At 32.9% G+C, this 24,782-nt stretch overlaps 1 protein-coding gene across 1 annotated transcript in view; it reads left to right on the plus strand.

The window, feature by feature from the left end:
- The first annotated feature begins 11,209 nt into the window (after positions 1-11,209).
- Positions 11,210-24,782, plus strand: part of LOC123701515 (lutropin-choriogonadotropic hormone receptor) — an 83,834-nt gene continuing 70,261 nt past the window's right edge. Inside the window, exon 1 of the mRNA XM_045649020.1 lies at positions 11,210-11,600. Within this exon, the coding sequence (XP_045504976.1) occupies positions 11,440-11,600 (161 nt within the window). The 5' untranslated portion in view covers positions 11,210-11,439. The remainder of the gene's footprint in view (positions 11,601-24,782) is intronic.

Below are 24,782 nucleotides of genomic sequence, written 5' to 3' on the forward strand. Positions count from 1 at the left end.
TTTATTGATAAATATGTACCACGGGCGAAGCGGGGGCGGACCGCTAGTATTAAATAACGAGCATGCAAAAAAATTGCACGCTCGTCTATATGTATAATAGATCAATCGTCAATATCTGCATATAGATCACTTCACGATTCAGACTACTAGATACCTATTACAATTATTGGTACAGTAGGAAACCACCTGCACCGTCTTCGTCTGGAACAATCTAAATAAGCGAAAATTGCCTGTTTTTGGTGCTACGTAACGGTGCATTTACATCAAATTAGCGAATGCTCATTCTAACCCCACTATGTCAAATTATTTTAGTGTCTACAGGCGTAGAGAATTCTTTCGTTGATCTTAGTGCGTTTGAAAAGATTCTATGCAATGTTCTAATACTGAACAACACTCAAAAATCAAAAAAATCAAAATCAAAGATATTTATTCAGTAACAAATATGTTTACAATTATATCAGTCATTGAGACATCCTTTTAAGCATTTAAATGCTTGTGTTAGAACATCTCGCTCTTCCTAGAGTACATTACCATTTATTGTTACACGAATAACATTTTCTTCAATAAAGTAAAAAGTGATATAAAGATAAATATGTAAAAACTATTCAGATCTAGTTACTAGTACCTACTAGTAGTACACTGGATACTAGTTTTCGTTTACACTAAAAGAGCACGAAATAATGCTCTTGCTCTAGCTCTATATTCGTTTGATATAAATACACCGTCATGATGTAGGTTTTTAATGCTAAAAGAATCTTTAAAATCGAATGAGTAGTTTTCAGTTAAATCGTAATAAACAAAAACGTATTTCCTCTCTAAAATATTAATATACTGACTGACTAAAAGTATTGTTATGATGATGGCGATGATTCTCAGCCTCCCCGTCAATTATAATAGCATGTAGGTACCTTATTGTTTAATTAGAATTGGATTTTAAAAGTAAAGCGATATGCTGTACCTGTGCACATGAATTAGGCAAGAGCTCAAAATATTTTACTTCTTTCAATAAGAATACGGAGATGATTATATTATCAAAGCCTATATTTGATACATATTCCGATTTAGCACCTAACGACTTCGTAATCTATGTGTATGAACTATGCAACACTATTAACATCAGGGAAATGTGTTAAGAATTGTTTTTACAGATGTGAGGACTACCTCTGATACTTCTATTATAATTAAGTATATTTATGCTTCAAAAAAGCTGCCTTTAAATCTATACTAATATTATAAAGCTGAAGAGTTTGTTTGTTTGAACGCGCTAAACTCAAGAACTACCGGTCCGATTTGAAAAATTCTTTCGGTGTTGGATAGCCCATATCGAGGAAGCTTATCTATCATCACGCTAAGACCAACAGAAGCGGAGCTACGGGGGTGAAATCGCGTATCGCAGCTAGTATGATATAGAATGATGGAAATCTATTTCAATATCAGTAGCTAACTACGATGACACAGATAGGTACACTTAAAAATGATAACGTTTCACATTTAAGAATTCAAGATCTTTAAAAACCGAGATGTACCTAGGTAAATATTACTGTATCATCCTTTTAATTTATCTTCGAGTCGTATATCAAAGTAAAACACGTTTTCAATCTGCTCCATGTCAATACATTTCAATTAAGGCAGACTCATGTCGTTAGGTGCTGAATAAGCAAAACCGCAATCTCGTAATAATTACAGAAATTACACAACACTAGGAATATTTCTCGTATTCTGTTGACTGAAAGAACGATATAACATTTATTCCTTTACTTATGTAAATATATGAGATTTTTTAAATATATTGCAATTTACATTCCCAATTTTCTTCCTAACATTGTGATAATTACATAAAACATACGTACATAAATCGAATATAATATATGACGATTCAAGTAAATTTTGATATCGAATATAAAATAGCTTATTGAATTATGATGAATGATGATTCAAGAAAATGTTGATACCTACTATTGAGCATCATGCACTTCAACATTATTTCAAAATATAACCTACTTAAAAATGTTATGCACAAAATCAATAAATAGGTCAACGAGGAATAAAATGTACTTTATAAATATCCGAGTTATAAGCCTCTTACCCCATCAGGGATGCAGCAAAGTGCTTCGCAGAACCAATTAACTCAAAGCCTTCCTTCTCAAAGGTTAAAAAAACTGTACCTATTTCTAGTAACAAATAAGCTTTTTACTATTTACCGTGTCGAGGCTATGTCAATAGGTGAGCTAAGAGACAGGAAATTACTTGCCTCTCTCCTAAGAAATCAATTTAATTGTTTAGATCACGAGTGATCATTGACCTTGTAGATAGGGAGGCGAAGAGGGGAATTTTCTGTAATACTCGAGCGTGGCAGTTTAAGATATGAGAGATACCTTAGACCTAATAGAACAACCTTGTTAACTATTTAGCTCTCTATGTAGTGACGCGCGCCTAGGATAGACGATCAGATTAGTAAAAAAAAAAAACCATAGTCTGAAATACTCGAGCGCGTCAGATTAAGATATTGGGGGGTTGATTTTAGTGTTTTAAGGCTAATTTTTACTAATCTGACCATAAGTCCTTGACGCCGCCGAGTTATAGGGTCGCGAACTTGTAAAAAAAAAACGTTTATCCGGCATTCTCGAGCGCGATTTTTTTTTATTTCTATTTTGAAGAATACAGTAATCTAAAAATTACTAAAAATACAAAATCTGCCGGTTTCCGCATGACCGGAAGTCTGGAGGAGCCATTTCGTCTTCCGAAAAACGCGTTGTAGCATATAAGTCGCGAACTTTACTTTTTCCAAAAAAAAAGTTTAAATAAACAAAAAAGGTAATTTTATTTTACAAAAAAAGGTCTCTTTTCATTTTTGTCCAAAGTTAAAACTTTTTTTACTTGAAGCATCGTAAAAAGTCAAACTCCCGGTTTTTTGTGTATATCTCGAAAACTGAGGGAGTTAAGAAAAATTGATATGAAATAACGATGATTAAAAAAAAGAAACCCACAAACCTTTTTCGGTCAGATTAAGAGAACCCACCAACATTTTTGTCAGATTAAGAAAATATGCTTTCAGGATACCGAGATAAACCTCCCCTATGAAAATCTGACGCGCTCGAGTATTTCAAAAGGACTCTTTTTTTCTGCATTTTCAAAAATTCATCATAACTTATCGTCATGTCGTAATCGTCAGTTTTTTTAAGGGGAGCTTCCTTGGGGCCTACTTAATACCCCTTCCGAAAATCTGACGCGCTCGAGTAAATTTTTTTTTGTGCATTTTTGACGAATTTATATGCCTAGCCCCACCACGCAAACCGGCAGATTAGTATACCGTTGTTATCAGAGGCACTTGGGGCATACGTAGTATGAATATCTGCAGGCCGAGACAAATGTCAAAACGCCAAGGAATAGAATACGCTATCGATAGAAATTGACATAAGCGTACGATGTTTTGCCTAAGGATTCGGTCACCCTACCAACGACAATGACGACCACGAACAAAATTTTCAACCAGTCGCAATTAAATAAAATTGTGCAAAAATATAATTAAAATGACATTTAAGAATTTCCTGTCGTATTGGTGTTTGGAAACATTTTTTTTGAGATCAATGAATAAACAAACAGGTTTTTCATAGAAACGGAGGCTCCTGGAAAAAAATGTATTAAACATTTTTTATAGATAATTAGATGATCTACAATATTGGTTCAGGTGATTGTATGATAAACTTATCGTCTCAGCGAAAATCGCAAAAAAACCCTATTTTTTTATTAATTGACCTCGAAATTTTTTATTTCCGAGTACTAGAATGACGAGAGATTTAAATATTGATTTTGAACAAATTTCGGCAAGATTGGAATTTTGGTCGTGGTCGTCGTCGTCTTTGGTAGTGTGACCGAACCATTACCAAAATGTCATGAGCTTATGTCAATAATTAGCGTTAGCAGTTTCTATTCCATGGCGTTATGTACGTTTGTCTAAAGGCCCTGACGCGCTCGAGAATGCCCAAGTAACTGTTTTTTTTTACATTTTTGAAAATCCGTACACGCCAAACCCACCGCTAAAATGGTTTTTAACATAGAAACTTTTCTTTTCGAAATTATTTTATCTTTCGATTTTGATAAGTCTCGACGACGCCGTTGAATTACGCCATTTAGCTACCTCGCCTCCCTATCTATTGTTGTAAAAGCTTATGCGTAGATAGAGCATAAGGTATTTATTATACTAATATACCTACGTACCTATGAGGTCGCAAAGGAAGTGTTGTAACCATATATTAGAACAATAATAAAACTACGCCGGAATATTGTTGTTGAGAATACTAAGAAAATCATAGAGCTTCGAATCCTGCAGCCTATCTTCAATTTCAGTAGGTATGCAAAAAAATTCACAACAATGAATCATTTCTTCCTACCTATTTTATCTAAGTAACGTTTATACGGGAAATACTGGTCCGATTTGAAAAATTCTTTCGGTGTTAGATAGCTCTTTTATCAAGGAAGGTTACAGGCTATATATCATCACGCTACGACTAACAGTAGTGGAGCAGCAATAAAATAAAAAATACAAAGCTCCTGTGTGTCCAAAGTGTCCTAATTATTTATTGCTCCAATATTAAAGTTTGGAACCGATTAAATATAGTGTTATCCTAGGTATACGCATTACGTGTTTCGGCATTAATTTACTTCCATAGCTTATAGGCAATTAAGCCTTCCTTGAGGATTTGAGGTCATAATTTATCTACTTAAAAGCGTGTACAAATTATTCTCCCTTTACATAATAGGTACCTAAAACAATTTCATCTCTTATTCAAACACTATAAAGTTTTTTGTTTGTTTTATAATTGACATTAACAGCGTGGTAGATGTAAATTTTTTTTTAAAAAGCAAATAGATTTCTAAATTGTCGATTCCTGATTCCATATTGCGGACGGTGATAAAAATGTACATAAGGTACTTAGGAAGCGACCTGTTTATATTATAATCTTAGGTATAAAATACTCGAGCAGATAAGGATATTAAAACTATGTTTACAGCGTGTCTTCAAAATAACAAAAGGGAAAAATGAGAGAAAAGGACTAATACACTTATTATTCGTTGTATAATCACAACATTATTATAATATATCGGTAGCACTGTCCGGGCTTTCGTTTGATTTATTCGTTGAATATCATTACCATCTCGAATGTTAGCTGTTTGTAATGACAATGATACTATTTATCGAGGTCTATTTATTGCCTTATCTTTTATGTTTCTTGTGTATTTTTAGCTGATTTATTATTGTCTGCCATTCAAGCTTATTCTGGATACATAATATTATTAACGTAAAATGCTATGTGGGAATCAATCCATCATGTTTTCGGAGAGTCATGTTGAAGACTGATATGAATCAAATATAATAAAAACTTCCGTACATTTTTTCGGGAAGCCATCTATCTACTGAGTGTACGTTCCAAACGACCGTTCGTGTAAAAATACTTGTTTAATTATGAAAAAAAAAAAACACTTTTCAGGTTTTTCTTTTTAATTAAAACAGACATACTACGATATCGGTTTTCCGTTTCCGGTTGTCGATCTGTTTACACGCACGTCACAGAGCTCTGCGATAAATTATAAATAAACAGTGCAAAAAGTGCCAATAAAGTGTGTCTTACGTACAATTGACTATAACATTGATCAAAATACGTGTTCAGTGAAAAGTTAAGGAAAAAAATATTATATTGCAAGAAGAATCATTCGCAATTGTAAACATTCTAACCTCAAATTGTGTCAAGTGACAAGTGTCATTCTATACAAATTGTCTATAGACTATAGAGTGGAATCTACAGTACCAACATAAGCAAAAGCAAAACTAACGTTGCCATATCAAAACAAGTGTGGCCACAGTAAAACAAGTGTCGCCATAGTAAAACAAGTGTTGCCACAACAAAAGTGTTACCATAAGACAAATAATGGATAAAAGTATGGAAATTTTACTCGCAAAACTAGACGAAAAATTGGACCATCAAACAAAAATTATAACAACTTCGGTAACACAAAATGTTATGTCAGCTCTTGATGAAAGGCTTAAAACGATCACCGAAGAAAACGCCCAACTTAAAAATAAAATTAACGAGTTAGAGTTAAAACTCAAATCCTTCGACAAGGATAAACGCAAAAATAATCTTGTATTTTTTGGTATCGAGGAAGGAAAAACATCAACAGAGACAGAGCTAGTAGACTACATAAAAGACATTATAATAGAAATGGGAGTACACTTTGAAGTCTTTGAAATTAATAATATCTACAGAATCGGTAAAAAAGCGCTCAATAAAAATCGCCCTGTTGTAGTCTCGCTCACAACTACCTGGAAAAAACATGTGATTCTACGAAATAGACCCAGCCTGCCAGTAGGAATAAATATTAAAGAGGACTTTCCAAAAGAAATATTAGAAAAACGTAAACAACTGCAGCAACAAGTCGAAGAGGAAAAGAAAAAAGGGAATATAGCGTTTATAAAGTATGATAAGCTGATTATAAAGAAAACACATGAAAGCAACAGAGAAAAGAGGAAAAGAGAGACTTCAAGATCACCGAAAACACCACTACAAAAAAAAGTCAATGCAGGCGATATGGAAAGTACATTAACCACCTCGAACAACTCCACCTCTAAAACTGCAACAAAAGAAATTATCAGACCAAATATACTGAACTATGTAGAGCGCGGGAGATCAGCCTCATTTTCAAATATCTCAAAAAACTAATATACGACAACCGGATCCAAATAACCACAACAACCACACCATCCAACATAACAAAAATAAATTGCACCCCAAGCCGGCTTGTCACCGTGGGGGAAGATGACAAACACCCTCCATACAAATCAAGACATTATAATCCAAAGACAACTAAACATATACATGTCTGTACACTGAATACTCGGACACTAAGAACAGAAGAGAGCCTGAAAGAACTGGAAATAGCCATCTCTAATATAAAATGGGACATACTGGGCATCAGCGAGATGAGAAGGCCAGGAGAAGGGATAGAAGAAAAGGATGACTATATATTGTTTCATAAAGGAGAACACACCGGCCAAAAAGGCGTAGGTTTCCTTATAAAGTCTACAGTGAAGAAGAACATTTTGGGATTCGAAGGAGTTTCAGACAGGATTGCGGCAGTGCATTTAAAATTTCCGGGTTACAGGAAGAACTGGGCCATTTTTCAAATATATGCCCCAACAGAACATTCGGGGAAATCAGACATAGACCACTTCTATGACTGTTTAGCAGAAGCAATAAAGCCGCACTACAACAACAATATAATTATCATGGGCGACTTTAACGCGCAGGTTGGTGAAAGGCAAATTGGAGAAGAATTTGTAATCGGGAGGTATGGTCATGGAAAAAGAAGCCAAAATGGACAGAAACTAGTAGAATTCATGATGGAAAACAACCTTTTTCTAATGAACTCACGCTACCTCAAAAAACCTAAAAGCAAATGGACGTGGTGCTCTCCAGGTGCAAAATTCAGAACTGAAATTGACTTCATTTTAACAAACAAAGCAAATGCGTTCTCAGATACCAACATAGTCAAAAACCTTAACTTCAACACAGACCATCGTATGGTTAGGAGCTGCCTAAGTTCAAACCAACCCAAAAGATCCAGGAAAAACCTCGCTAATAATAAGCCGCTCCAAATATCTGAACTCAGTCATCCTAGCAATCCCCGCACAACAGAAACAGAATCATTCAATGAAATCATTACCTCTGACGCAGAAACTGGGATTAAATACAAGAGATTGCAAAACAAACTGAAAGAGATGCTAACCAGCAGGCGAAGGAGCAAGGAAAGTTATTTAAGCAAAGAAACAATGGAACTGTTAGACGAAAGAAGAGCACTAATATCAAACAAAGGGGACAAGGATAGACGTCAAAAAATTTCGAATCTTAGCAAGGAAATAAAGGAAAATATGAGGAATGACCGCAAGAAACAAAGAAATAGAGTCTTGGAAGAAAATATAAAAAGAACAGGAGGAGCAAAAAAGGCTATGAAACAACTAAGTGAACACGGCAAAGAATGGATACCGAAACTAAAGCAACGCGAATCTTATTTAACTAATCGACTCTCAATACAGAAATTAGCTTCGGACTATTACCGCCGACTGTATACTGATAAATACGTTCCAGGGATAGATCCAATACCAGAAGTAAAAGAGACAAACGGATATAGAGTTGACGAAGTACCCGAAATACTCGCCTCAGAGGTAACCAAGGCAATAAATTCCCAAAAACTCGAGAAAGCCCCAGGGCCGGACAGGATACCTAACGAATTGCTCAAGGGAACTTTAGAGGAAATTAGTCCTGCGCTGGCAAAACTTTTTAATGAAATACTACAAACAAGGCAAATCCCGGAAGAATGGACCAAGTCTCACATAATTCTAATACATAAAAAAGGCCCTAGAGATGAGATTGAGAATTACAGGCCAATCTCTCTTATTTCCAGTATATATAAGGTGTTTGCTAAAGTCATCCTGGAAAGGATATCACCAACGCTGAACGAGAGCCAACCTGTGGAGCAGGCGGGATTTAGGGGGAACTTCAGCACATTGGATCACATACACACACTAAAGCAGCTGATACAAAAGTATAACGAATATAACAAACAATTATACTTGGCATTTATAGACTACTCAAAGGCGTTCGACAGCCTCAGGCACCACTACATTTGGCGGAGCCTTGAACAACAAGGCGTCCAGAGTAGTTATATAGAATTGCTTAACAGTTTGTACGCATCTAGCAAAGCCTGCATTAAACTGGAATCAACAGGAGAGCCATTTCCTGTTGAAAAGGGCGTGCGCCAAGGCGACCCTCTCTCTCCTACGTTATTTAACGCTGTACTCGAGCACATCTTCAGACAGCTTAACTGGGACCACTTAGGTGTGAACATTAATGGAGCTCACCTAAATCACCTAAGATTCGCCGACGATCTGGTGCTTATAGAAGAAGATCCTGCAGCAATACAACTAATGATGCAGAGCCTTGCAGATGCAAGCAGAGAAGTTGGCCTGGAAATCAATGCCAGTAAAACAAAATTGATGTCAAACTCTAGGGAACTAGATGTTATGGTAGATGGCAAAAAGATCGAATATGTCAAAGAATATATTTACTTAGGACAGATAATTTCCCCTTCAGATGTCATGACAAAAGAAATTAACAGACGAATAGCTCAAGGATGGAGGAAATACTGGTCGTTGAAGGAAATAATGAAAAGTAGGGTGCTGGACAATCGTATAAAAAAGAAAAAGTTCGACACTTGTATTCTCCCAGTTCTCTCTTATGGCTGCGAAACCTGGTCGACAACACACTACCACAGAGAGAAGCTTATAAAATGTCAACGTGCCATGGAACGAAGCATGCTAGGGCTGAAAATTAAAGACAGAGTCAGGAACGCAGACATAAGGAAAAGAACAAAGCTCACAGACATACTTACCCGGATAGACACCCAAAAATGGAGATGGACAGGTCATTTGCTACGCCATCCTATTAATAAATGGAGCAAGCAAGTCACCCTCTGGCTACCAAGAGACGGCAAAAGAAGCAGGGGTCGCCAAGTTAGAAGATGGGAAGATGACTTGAAACAGACTGCAGGACCATTTTGGATGAGAGTAGCAAGGGACAGGTTACATTGGAAAGAATTGGAGGAGGCCTATGCCAAAAGGCACACCGAACTTAGGGACCTCTTGTAACCCTATGTTTAGGAATAAAAGGCTATATTATTATTATTATTACTACGATATTAATTATTGTCAAGTCGATTTAATAAAATTATAGGGCTGATCAAAGAATTAGTAATTTCTTATAAAAAAATCTGCATGTTGTATTTTCCGGTGATTGGTCATTATGTAAAAAGTGAATTTTTTCACCGTCTCCACCGCGAATCGAACCCACGCCACGGTTCTACGGTTACGCGTAAATCACTGTACAGTCAGTATACGTCAGTGTAAGCACATACGCTTTACTAAAAATACTTCAGTTTATTGATAAATAAAATAACTTAAAGGGTAGGTTAAGTATGACCTATGAACAGAAGTAAAACGTATATTTTTTTGGTGCTAAAGTATTCGAAAGTTGTAGGTATTGAATTATTTTCTCGATTTTCGATATATGTATTTCTAACGTGTAAGTACTAAAAATGGATTTAAAATGCGTTATCATTACTTTTTTGTTAAAATATGCAAATGTATGTAATTCGGTCAATTTATGAATAAAGAAATAAAGGCATAAAGGTATAAAATTTTAATAAGCATAAAGTAAATAATTTACCTATCTACCTATTGTTTTACTCTTTTTACGTCAGTAAAAATGGGTTACATAAGATGAAAAATTTCATTTTCCGTAAACTATTATTTTTATTGCCTTTTGTACGATAATAAATAATAATAGACTGTTATTACATTATTGTTACAAAAGACATTGCAGGTTTCTGAATAAAATGATTATTATATTTTATTATTAGTTTATAATAAATCTGGGAAGAGACTAGAGATAGAACTTGTATATCACATAGACTGTGACGTTTTGGGATTTATGAATAACCAAAAGCTTCCAGTTTTTTTACCTTATCTTTGCAAAGAGAAATGCGCTGTTTGTTGTAATATCTAGAATATATTGTAATTTTATAATAACATGAAATAACTAAAGAAATGTCATAGAAACTGCAGTTTTCTCTGAAGTTTCATGCATTGTAGTTAGGTATATATAATTTATTGTTTTAGGAATATAAAATGTTTGTGGAAAATCTGTGTGTAGTCTGTATATTTAACACCATGACGAAACTACGTAGGTGATAGAGCCGTTTTGTGTCGTATTGGGAATAAAATATCAATCAATGATGATGATGATGTACATCCACATAGGAATTCGACTAAAGGACTTTAATTTTTAGTTTATTCTGACAAAGTTTCAAGCTAGAGCATTTATGTAGAGTTTCTATGGCTATAATAATTGTAAAATGTATCAAAAACCGTTTTATACCTGAAAAAAAAGTAAAGTACGTTATGGTAATGGCTCTACATGTGACTCTATGAAAAAACATCGAGCGAGAGCAATCTTGCAGTGCAAAAGTTAGACGTTAACCATACAGACTGTTTAAACTTACTATGTAAGGACATTATCAATGGCAGGGACGTAAAAATGCATGCGTCGAAGTAGGATCGAGTCGAGACTCGTTGGCGACGGGGGGCTGGCCAGCACTCTGTCGAGTTGCGTCGAGCCGAGCGGATGTGTCGCTCTTGCACGTGAATAAAGACGATACATGCCTGCTACGTGTGTTTTCATTAATTAAAACTCGTGTGACAATGCAACTGTTACGATAAATAGTGTTAATTTTATTTCCAAAGATAAATAATGGTATGTTTTTTTAAGTGCTAAAGTGTAATGTGATGATGTTTTGCGTGGAGTGGTGTTCGGGTGTGGGGTGACAATGCGCGAGGGTGTGTTAGTGCTGGTGGTGCTGGCGGCGGCCTGGGGCTGCCCCGAGCCGCTGCCGCAGGGCTGCGCGTGCACAGACGGCGGTACTAGGCTCACTTGCCGGTCAGCTGATCTGCAACACTTGCCACCATTGAATGATCGGCTACTTGTGCTGTGAGTAAGAAGTATATCATCTGGAAGATATACAACTAAAATAATACTATTTAGCGATAATACGGACATTTATTATAATGTTTACGTAGGTTAAGTTTCAATTTGTAATTGGCAAGAGCATTTAAATAATAAATAATTGAAAAACTCTCTATTTGGAAACGATTCATGCATACTTTAGCTGGACCGAAATACGTTTTTAAAAGTTTACAGGCAGGATACTTCGCATGCACTTTATTAATTTCTTTATTATTCATATTAAATCTAAATAATCTGCTACTCGTATCATGATTCACACATGTTTGACCTGGCGGGAATTAAAATCATGGTCACAAGCTGCAAAAACCCAGTGTCTCTACATTTTATAATTGAGTATGAATGGCACTATTTGCAGTTTAGGTGACGTCTGGAATTTTAAAATTTTGTAAATATTTGGTTTTAAATAAGAGTTAGTTCTTTTGTTATTTTTATTATAAGATGCTGTCTGGATAGTGACCGTTTTAAAGAGAGCTTTCATTGTTATGATTAGTACTTTGTTAGTACTCCAGCTGGAGGCCGGTTTTCAAATCAGATTTCACACTAAATAGAAGTTGCGAAACTTTTCAAAATTTTATTTGCCAATATAATAATTTATTACTTATATATCTCTGAAAGTAAATATTTTTTACTAATGGGTTCATGTAGAAGAACATGGAATTACAATGCGTGTATAATTTTTTTTGAGTAAGTATTTCTTTCTCGAAAGACAGTATGATTTCAGCGTTATTATAATAAAATTGTATACCAAAATATATTACGTACTTATTGTTCCCAAGCCAATAATAATAAAACAGAAGCTAAATAAAGGCTGTAAAGTCAAACCTCAGGCTGTATCGTAGATCGTGCGACGGGATGAAGCTGTCACTGCCTATTTACTTATCCAAGACTTATTCAATCTATAAAGTTGAGCCAACAATCTACATATAGCATATAAATGTGTATATTCTAACACAATGAGTGAAAGATACTAAAACCTTACTTAATATTTTGTTATTGTTATTTGTTACAAAAATTCATTCATATTTAAATGTAGATATTTAAAAAAGTGAGTGATGCTCTACCTACTCTTTACCTTTTTTATATTATAGGTATATATTGTATGGAGAAGGAGTAAATATTACTCCTGTTAAAAATTAACAAATTAAAATGTACATTGCCTTATGTAGCAAACATCGCCATAAACTAATGTAGAGCTATACATGATATATCTTATACTGTGTTGTTTCACTTTTAAAACCGCAATAAATATATAAAAAACATTATATTATTTTATATTTAGGCGCATCCAGTGAGCTATATCTGCGTCCGCCGGGGTCGAGTGTAGTAGTATAGAACACGATTGCTTTTTATTACTAAATCCATTTTATACATTCTGTCTGTAGTCTGTACACCTCGTCTGTGATGCTATGAATTTCTGATATTATACCGTGTTACAATATATATTCATGTATTTAAATGGATAATTGTAGATATGATCACTTTATTTGTATTGTGGTAAACGGAATAACTAAAAAAAAAACATAATTTTTAACAAAATGAAGAACTCTACATTTTAGTTTATTTTTCTTAGTAACTTAATTATAAGGAAGACTGGCTACTTACTCTGGCTTCGCTCGGATTCAACGAGGAAAAATCTGAAAAATAGCCGACGTCTTTCAGAAATAATGTGGGCAGCAGAAAAGGGTTCGATGTTTTTCAGTTTATCCATATTAGGACACAAACTAAAATCTTTATTCTTTATAATATGCAGACACAGATGGATAAGCAAACTACGTGTTATTATCATCTGCTTATAAGTCACTGGGAGATTTAATATTTGGTAGAGTAACCAAGTCAAATTGATTCTTATTAAAAAAAATATTTATCGTTAACATTTCAATTAAAATCCTAACAAATATGTATTATAAATGGGAAAAGTAGCTCTATCATTCTCTTATTCACGCTAATGATTTGAACGAAATATGGTACAGAGTTAGTTTGAGGATAAGGATAAGGATTCGCAAGAGAAGCCGTAAGCAGAAAGCTAAAAATAAAATACATGCAAAAGAAAAAACATGTTTCTTTTAAAAACGTTATGTGTAATGAAGAGAAAAATATGAATTTAAGAATTAAATGGACAAGAAATACAAGGAAATGCACGACCAACAAAACAAATAAAATTATTTAATAAATGTTTGTAACAAGATGAAAGAGTGTAACAATCAATTATTTAATTTCACGTATTTAATTCTATTAGAATGATGTTTGGCTACTCGCCTACTTGGCTCCTCGTGAACTTACGACACAATAAATATTAAATTAAAATGGCGCAGAACACACAAATAGGCATGCTATATATAAAGGAAAACAAAACAAGGAACTTATAATATTGCCCTAGTTTAACTTGTAAGGTTTCATAATATGATATTTAATGTAAAGATCTTAATATTGTTAATATAATATTGTACATGAAGAAGACTTATGAGCAATAATAATATTACACCTCGTTGACACTCGACACAGCAGGTGAAATAGGATTAAAGAGCATGTATTATTTATAAATAAATGCGGGTTATAAATATACACACCGGCACAATTAGCGGAACAGAAAAAAAAGTGAGACTATGAGATAATAACGCATATATTTGACGAAAATGTAATTAGACACAAAATAACAAATTGATTAACATCTTTTAACAACGACTTTGAAAAGTCTTCGTTATTTTTTATTGAAAAATAAAGAAATTTTGAAATAAGTGAAATTTTTAGATGATTATGAACCATCACAAAAAATAAAAAAGTAAGCATTTAAATGATTTAACAATAAAATTAAAGCAAAATTAATAACGAGTGTTTCCCCCTCTTGCTCTGATTACGGTTTCCATTTGTCTGGGCTTGCTACAGATTATGTTATCGATGATTTCTTGAGGCAACCGCTCTCACTCCTCAAGTAATGCGTTTCCAAGTTCATTCAGATTTTTGGGGGGTGGCATTCTGGATTTAACCCTTCTTTTTATCAAGTCCCAGACATGCTCTATCGTATTCATATTGGGGGAATTTGCTGGCCACTGCATCACCGGTATACCTACGTGGCTCAGATATGCCTGTACCGATTGTGCACTATGAGCACGAGCATTATCTTGCATTAGAATAAAGTCGTCGCCAATAAATGGGGCAAATGGTACACCATGTTATTCTTAAATGTCTCTGATGTATCGATCTGCTGTCATGGTCCCTCCTGTGACTATCACTAACTCCGTGCGAGCTCCCAAACATATCCCTCCCCAAACCATAATCGAGCCGCGACTATAAGCCACTGTGTATTCAAAATTAGACTATATTTGGCGTTCTATTCTGTGTCTCCATATTCGCTGTCTCCCATCGATCTGTTTTAAAAGAACTCTGCACTCATCAGTAAAGAGAACCTGCTGCCATTCGTTCAAATCCCAGACGATGTTCTCGCGTATAGGTTTCTGTTCCGCTAATTGTGCCGGTGTGTGTATAAAGTTGTATTAATTTAATCAAAATTACTTTTCATAGGTTTTCAGGAAAGATCTAAAATCTTCATGTTATCTGTACGATCAGTAAGTAGGTTTAAATTAACTAAAGGTAGAGCTTTTATTCATTTGGCTACGATAAATATTCTTCATTATATCAATTTCTTAGATAGTTGAACTTTGACATTATTTAATAGCTCTTTCATAAAAACCGTAGGTTAGTTTTCATTTAGAAAAACAATTTTCAGTCCATAAGAAGGATATGACATTTTAAGTACAATATAGTACAAACATACGAATTGCTAAAATTAGACTGGTACCAAACATAAGTTCTACTAGGTCACATACTTAAGAGATATCCAGATAAGCCTACTTCTCTTATGAGTTTTATCAAAAAGGTTATTTACTTGTTTCGAACAACATGTTGTTTGGTAAATACAGGGCAAGTTATCTACAGGATAAGTTATCGCATTCGCTTAATGTCATGGTTTCCAAGTAAATGTAACTTAGTAAACTTGGTTTATTTAGACTGATAATTCTGTTTTCAGTTATCTATATACTATAATGTAACTGATTTTAAGAAGATCATAGATATGTACTACTCATATTTAGTGATAGTTATATTTTTATCTTAAACTATTTGTATCTAAGTTGTTGAAAATTTTGTACTGTACGAACAAATATTTGCATAATAGCATTATATATATATGTAATATGTTATTTATTATTTAATAACCTTAATAGTTACTTGATACATAGTTACATTTTTTAAATTCCAAACCGGGTCGATAAACCAAGCGTTGATGTCTTTTGTACCGATTTTTTTTCCACTCACGCGCAACGTTGATTGATGACACTGATTTATTAAGCGTATGGAATAATTATATTGTACGATTAAGAATAAATTGCGTGCAATATAAAACTATTGCATTTATTTATGTAACCGAGAAAATGCTTTTTTTCTATTTACAATAAAATATTAATGGAAAATACTTTATTCAGTTCTTAAGTTTTATTAAGTAAATAAATATATCTTCAAGATGTATCTCCTTAATACTAAACATCAATAACACAGAGTTTTATGATATTGTTCCAAAAATGAACTTCCTGACATCATAAATTTACCAAATATACTTATAACAACCTTTAATAATCCGAAAAAATATCTATTTTCATATCGGTAATCCCATTAATGTTTTGAAAGCCACAACACCAAATCTAATTAGCTTAATATATTCAGTGTACGGTAATAGGAATTATAATTATTATGCTTCAATTTTGGTACAAGAGTGTGTAGGTGTGAAGACAAGAAATAACAGATAATTAACTACCAAGATAATTCATATATATTTGAATTTAAATTATTTTAGGATGGTCGGTCAAAAGTATTATTTGCTCTATATGCTTCTGTATTCGCTCTTATAAAAGGCATTATGGTATTTCTAATAAAAATAAATAAATAATAAGTATTTGAGTGTATCATAAAATATTAATTATATAAATATTAAATTTTATACTATACTAAGACAATTAAATTCGGGATATAATTATTATTATTTTTTTAATTTTGAGAGACAAATATACTTACCCATTTGTATGTTGACATTGATTTTATCCAATATATTGAAAAAAAAATCAAATCGCAGTTACAAGGTATACTTATTATGAATTCTTTAAGGAAAATTGGTCAAATACGTGTGTCCTTAAAGATTCAGTTTCGATGGGCCGATGTCTGGTAACAGCAGATATGTCGAGGTCGAAACGCGGAATGGTTTAATTCTATTTTCCTTAAAAACCTTATTTATTTCGTAAGGCCCTAAAAGAGGATTTTAGTGGAAATTGGTTTCTTGAAGTTTTAATGGTTTATCGATATTGGTTGACATCATGAAGAGGATACACTGAGAGTAAATGACGATCCATAAGTCCTTGAATAGTTATATATCTGAAGTAAGATTTATAAAAACAATAGAGATTTTATTGTATGAATTAACATTTATAAATATAAAAAAGCATCCTAAAGTAACCATTTTTACTTCCCCCTTCTCTTTATTTTATGTTATTTCAATTTTAGGTTATTTAAATTAAACTAAAGTTTTCAAGAATAATAAACTCTACCATAAAAAAAAAATAAAAAAAAAAACTACGTTAATCACTGCACCAATGTTTTTTTGTGCCAGGTTTTTCACACTCCCTACAATCTACCTGCCTATTATCACATAATACATGGTGTTTCATTAAAAAAGCGATGTGTTTCCCCCACCCTGTGTAATAATGATGAAATAAGAGAGGCGTAACCTTTTATAATTGACTTGAAGGCAGATAATTTAATGCTCTTTAGCGAGCAATTAATAAAGATTATTTATGAATATAATTTTACCGACTCTGTTATGATAAGGAATTAGGTCGGCAAATGAAAGAGATTTATTGCGTATTTTTGTTTAATTTATTTATAGATGTTTATTTTATCGAGCGAAGCAATACATTATGTGTTTAAACATTAGGAAGCTTTGTTTCTCAATATAAAGAATGAGGAAGAAAGTTTGTCAGAAATGTTTTGTACTTATGAAGATATTATAATTTATAATCATTAAATTGTATTTACGTATTTTTATTTAACTTTATACTGGCTATAAAAAATATATATTATAGATTGACTTCCAATATGAGGCAATTTAAGCAAAAATAAAATCATAGATGTTTTTCCTTCAGAACGGAACAAACATACAAACTTTTTAATAAGCACAAAAAGGAGTCGCCTCGTGTAATCTGATAAAACACTATTCATCTTAAATATTATATCTTTTGGCGATTGAAGTAACCTTCTAGGAAATAAATATTCTATCCATCTCATTCTATTGTTAATTATATGTTATAGATTTTTTTGTTTTCGTACAATTTTTCATGCATAAAAGATTATTAGATTGGGAACAATCATTCGACTCTATTTATTAATCAAAATTTTTACAACACTATTCATTTAAATGAAATTTAAGGTAATAACAACTCTAAAGTTTCCTTTAGAAATACATTTCCATTGACGATGCTTCTGTGGGTGGTAGTTATCAGTTGAACGCAGGTCTAGGCTATCTATTTATAGCGTGGAGGGAGGGAGGGCAATCAGATGCAACCACCCAGGATTACACCCCGCTCTGAACGCATAGACACACCCTGCTTCACTTCAACTATTTATAGATTTTAAACAGCTTTCAGATTTGAGTATGTGAAAAAGTAAAGAAATGGAATAAAGTTTATCGTAAAATTATAAGTGAGCTTAAAAATTGCTGAATCGAATTTGAAAGTTCTTTCACTAGTACTGAATACTGGATACCTATGGGATGCTGCATACCTATAACAACATTTAAACACAACTAGATAAATTATATGGCAGTGCAGTTAGTGCAGTGAATATAGGTATCTATTATTTTGTAGGCATTTTACTGAGCAGCTTAAAAAAAGCTTTGTTGCGCTGCTGTCTGTGTTTTTGATAGCAATACATTTGATTTAATCCAATTTTATAGTTATATTTTCAGGAGGTTTACCTAAATAACTATCGGTTAAAATATAAAATTTTATCTATGTATAATATAAAAATGAATCGCAAAATGTGTTAGTAAACGCATAGCTCGAGAACGGCTGAACCGATTTTGTTAATTGTTTTTTTCATTATATATATTGAAGTACGAAGATGATTCTTATGGAGAGAAAACGTAAATATGTACCACGGGCGAAGCCGGGGCGGACCGCTAGTAAATGATAAATTTTGAAACTGAATTAAATTAAATAACTTTTTGTCACATCAAAATGTCTGAGGAATACACTATTTATACACACTATTTTTCTTTTTTAGGATAAAGTTAACAACTAGGTACGCAACGATTAGCGACTTTTACATGTGTCTGTTTTGTTAGGATAAGGAAAGACGGGATGACAATGTGAAATAAGAGCAGAATACAAACAGGTTTTAAGTACTAAACTGTCATTCAATGGAAATAAACAGTAATTAAGTGGGCATTAAACTTTTAAAGGATTTTAAGTGCGATTTATTTTTTATACATTATATATTTTGAATATTTTACAGCGAGCGTGGAAGACTGAGATGTGATATGTTTTGAGTCGGTAATATAAACCATAACTTTATTCTTTTGATAATTGTTGGAAAAATTATCGCTTTTTATTATTAGGTAAGATGAGTGCTCGTTAGATAATCGTATCATTAAACACCGTATATGGGCTGATGATGATGAGGATGATGAAAACACTGTAAGTGTTCATATCAATTATCAAATCACATGTTTTTCTTTTATAAGAAAAACATGTGAATATTATTTGATATTTGATAATTGATAATTGATAGTATTCTATGTTTAATTGTAAACATTTAAAGGGTATGTACATTTTGTGTAGGTAGTCGTTTCATCTTTGCAAGGACGTTGGAGTTTGGACAAAGGGCTCCCAAGATTTATAGATATCAAAGTGTTCAGAGATCAAAGATATTGTTTGACATTATAAATGTACAGTTGAATCTAAAATAGTATAAGTGGAATATTCAAATAAAAGGGAAATTATAAATTCTGTATCATTTTCACAACCTTATTTCGAATTTTCCTATTTTAGTCAATGTTGAATACTTATACTTATCTAGTTTCGGTTAAATTACATTATAAGTAGTATGTACACTGCCATGACTTTCCGCCCGCGGCTTCGCGCGCGTTTTCAAAGAAAAACTCGCATAGTTTCCGTTCCCGTGGAATTTTTGGGATAAAATCTATCCTAAGTGTTAATCCAAGTAACCCTCTATATGCATGCTAAATGTCATTGTAATCGGTTCAGTAGTATTTTATTATTAGTAGTATTGTATTAGTAGCGTGAAATAGTAACAAACATACACAATACACATACATCCATCCTCATAAACTTTCGCATTTATAATATTAAAGGTCGGAAGTAGGACACAGGATAGAATTAACAACCTCATATTATCTGCAACTGCCACCTCCAAACAAAATCAAGTGCCAAAATCTTACATCCTCGAGCTTAATGTCTTAAACGCGATTAGCCATTGTACTAAGTGAATTGTATAGTTATATTTATACAGTCCATTACTGGATGCTCCAAATACAAGCGTTAAATGAATTCTTGGAGACAAGAAGAATGCTAGACCATTAGTATGTGTTGTTCGCGATATTTCGCTGAACGCTCTGTGTAGAGTGTTATTTTAGTATGTATGTCGTTTGTTAATTAATAAACTCGGGATATATTCAGGATCAAAATACAGGTTGCAAATGTGAAGTGTATTATACAAGCGCCACACACACATATACATACGTATATTTTTTTTACATAAGTTTTATGTTACTGTTATTAACGTATATATCAAACAAAAAAAAATTGGTACATGAAATAAATATTTTTTTTCATTTTCATTGCGTGGTTTAGGAGTTATAAGATGCATAGAGACAGACGGAGGGAGGTGGTCTTGCTAGTATTTATGCTACTCTGTTAAAAATATAATTTAAAATAATGGTAAACTTAAATATAGAAAGAATGAAGAATTTATAAGATGGAATTCACTAGGTATTGAAAGCTTTTGAAAGCAGCTTTAAGTTAAATGAACAAATCTTTGTGTTAGAATATTATGCATCACTCATGCTTACCTACTACATGGAGGTTAGACAAGCGTGTATAGTTTTAATACAATAACAAGTATTGAGTAATTTATTTATCATATCTTAACAATACCGTTGGAGAGACGAAGTCCAAAAAGATCTGGACATCCTTCAAGTAGAAGACCTCAACACCAGGGCGCTAAGGCGCGAAACCTGGAAACTTTTGGTGTCGGAGGCCAAGATCCTCTTTGGGTCGGTGCGCCGTTGAAGTAAGTAAGTAAGTAAGTAATCTTAACAATAATAAACTTTAGTAAAGTTAGAGCGCACAGCTAGTCTTATAATGAAACATTTTCAAATTGAAGATCATACCAAAAAATAATAACAATACCATATATATACATAAACAGAACAACACATTTAATTCTATATTTTAACTGAGCTGTCTCCATAAACTCATTAGCACGGACGAAACCGCAGGCGGTAGAACGCCATAAAATCCATTGAGCTTCAAGTAGATTCATTTACTTCATATAAATCTCACATACCTACATTTCAATCTGTGTTCACGCGTCAATCCCAACTTGTATAAGATCTATCCTTCTATGGCTATTCGTATAATTAAGGCCACAGATAAGGTACTGGTCTAGCCAGAGTTAGTAGTGACAAATAAATAGCTGATCACCGTGATTTATCACCGTTATATATGTTTATCACGCATGAAAGGTTTTTGATAGAGTGCGGTGATTTTGGAAGCTAATAAGTGGTTTTGGATTAAAGTATTTGGTGTATTTTTAATTCATTTATACCTACTTAACAGAGGAGAGAATTTTAATTTATTATAAGACTAGTATTTATAATTAAGTGGTACAATATTATAAAATGACACAAATGAAGAAAATTAAATCGAGTATTATTCTTTTTTAATTATTAAAGGTAGTAATAATGTTTTATAAAATATAACCGAGCTATTTCTGTTGACTGAGATAACAACAAAAGAACGAAGATCTCATAAACTTTCACTACACTGACCTTATTGGAAATTATGGGATGCGTATTAGAAATGTATGGGATTTACGCATCATAATTATAATTTATCGCTGTAGAATGGGTTGTTTTCGTCCATAATATCTCTCGGCTGCCAAACTCTCAAAAATAAGTGAATTGAATGTAGCGGCAATAATTTGCTAACAAAAGTCGCTGTGACTTTGGTATAATCACAGTGATTTATATTATGATCGCAGTGAGTTTGCAACCCTATTCGAGAGATAAAATAGGCTTGTCGCGTGTCCTTTCCGGCATTACCCGGATATGTGCCAGTTTTCTAGTTTTAGCCAAGTAACGGTTGTTTTTCACTCTCCGAATTTACCGCCATTTTTATCGTCTTTAGCATAGAATGGGAAAACAATCTACGAATTTTATTTCTTATTTAATAAATAGAGATTTCAGTTGAGATAAATTATACTCGAAAAACAACTTTCCGCACAAATTTCACTAATGACGTGAAACTTCTAAAAAGTGCCATTATGTCACATTAAGTGAACTGCTTTAAATATATTTCATGATAAAATCATTAAGCTTTTTATCTCGCCCGAGTTGGGATAGGCCTAGTCATTAAATTCACAAAGAACTGATGGAAATGTGGTCAAAGTCCGGGAGAGGGTTGCGGGATTTCTTTCGTGATGTGATTTGTGAACAACAAAATAAACTTGTTTTTGCGTTATTTTAATATATTTTTCAGATAGTATACTTAACTCGAATTTTCTATACAATATGGCAAATTGTGGTCTGATATTTAATGTACGAGAGTTTTAAAATAAATCCATGTTTTATTTCTGCGTGATATAAATAAATTATTTTTATACAAATATCACTTTACGAAAATTTATTTACAAATGAACCAACATTAAATGAATAAAGGAAGTATCAGATATCGAAACAAATTTTGCGTTCAGCTTTCTTTTTTTTTTCGTTGTTAAGAATATTGTATTCTTGCGTTTCTTTGTCACCAAATAAGAACACAATTTGCATTTGAATCCCTAGCTAAGATTTTGTTTTTTCAATTTGCTTTTTTTATTAAAGTACTTACTTCGTAAGTTATATTCAGTATTTGGATACTTAATTAAGTTTATAAACATGATCTTGCACAATAAATGACGTAGAAATCTTGATGTATTCGGCTTTTCTTACTTGAATTTTATGTATTCTTGTCGCGTCTTTCAACTTTACATTTCTCTCATAATAATGAGTTTTCCTGTTTAAGGTTTCTACTGAATAATTATTGAGAAACAGTATTCGAATGTTATATAAAAATTGCGAAATACCAATACTGTATAAACGTGTGTGTAATATTTTTTTTAATTCTACTTTTTTATTACATTCATTCATTAAATTGTATTTTTATAATTAAATAACTACATTATTTACTCTATCAATTAACTAGATATTTCTTACGAATTAGTAAGTATTCTATTCGTTGAGATTAGGCGGAGGATGCGTATTACGACTAATGCTAAATAAAGAGCCAAAATATAGATCAATTTTTTGCTTATTCTGCAAAACAAAAACCTTATTAAGCAAGTCAAATATGTATTTCAATTAAACATATACAAGTTTGCAAAAAGACTCTTCTTTTCGTTTGTTTTACCTTCAAGCCTCTAGGGACTTAACAAAAACTTGTTCAATAAATCTCATGTAATGGATACGATATATGTTTTGTTACGAAGGTCCGTTACAAGGAACTTGAGTCAATCAATTGGTACCTACTATTGATTTTGTGGTACTTTGATATTCAAATGAATATGAAAGCTGAAGACTTTCTCACGTCCTTGTTAACGTCTGTAGAATTATAGAATGCACAATGTTTCTTTGTCCCATGACCTATCAATGAATTAATAATAACTCTTGTGTTTTAGACTACGTAATTAAGGAATAAACAAAGACTATTTATTATGAAAACTATTTATTGTCTTCCTCATTTTCACAATAACTAAGAGAAATATTGGTTAGGGAGCCAGGTGCAAATTTGGTTAATTATTTCCTCTCAAGAGATAATTCGTCAGACGCATCAGAGTATAGTATTATAAAGCCTCGTGAACGTCAGCTGGCGCTCGGTTGGGGGGGTGAGCGGTTGTAGCCTCCCACGCACGTAGGAAAAAAAATACATTAATTCTTTTCCTCTCAGCTAAAAATTTGTCAAATTGTAGCTAACCCAATATCTCAACGAAAAAAAATAATCAGCTGGTTACAACATGGTGTATTATACGTCAGCTGGTGTCTCGAACATGAAAAAAATAAAATTATTTTCCGTGATTTCCTCTCAAACAAAAATTTACCTGATGATAGCTTATATGTAACTGTGGATATATATATAGGTCAGCTGGCTGTATCTTGGTGGAAAAACCGTCAGCTGATACTTTGAAAGTTATTACATAGGAGTTAGACAGAAGCATCTATTGCCAATTTATATGCATCAACTGACTAGGTTTTCCTCGAATTATTGCTAGCTGATTTTTTTTATTTATCGCATCAGTATATTAACAATCAGCTCACAAATTTTCATCTGAGATGTAATGACGTATCTTTAATTATTATCGTTATTTTTAAAAATTCAAGCAACACACGCTAGCATAATATAGACAGTAATAAGGTACGCTTGGAGGTGGTTAGTTGTGCGCATGATCGGGGTACTACGTACATTCAGCCACATCGGTAAACATGTTTTTACAAATATTATAAACTGCATTTAAAAATAACTATCATATCATCAAATTCACATAATTACCTAAAAGTGTAACAAATATGAAATAACCCACTAAAAACATTAGTTAACTATAATTATTAAAAAAATAATAGTTAATATATAATTAATAAAGTTATTACTTATCTTTTACGGGGACTTATGTTGATGGAATTCCACGTATCTCGATGATTTTGTTAATGTCTCATTATATTCGAGACACCAGCTGACGCATAATACACCATGCTGTAACCAGCTGATTATTATTTTTCGTTGAGATATTGGGTTAGCTACAATTTGACAAATTTTTAGCTGAGAGGAAATGAAT

The sequence above is a fragment of the Colias croceus genome, chromosome 21 (genome assembly GCF_905220415.1).
Source record: "Colias croceus chromosome 21, ilColCroc2.1".
Lineage (NCBI taxonomy): Eukaryota > Metazoa > Arthropoda > Insecta > Lepidoptera > Pieridae > Colias > Colias croceus.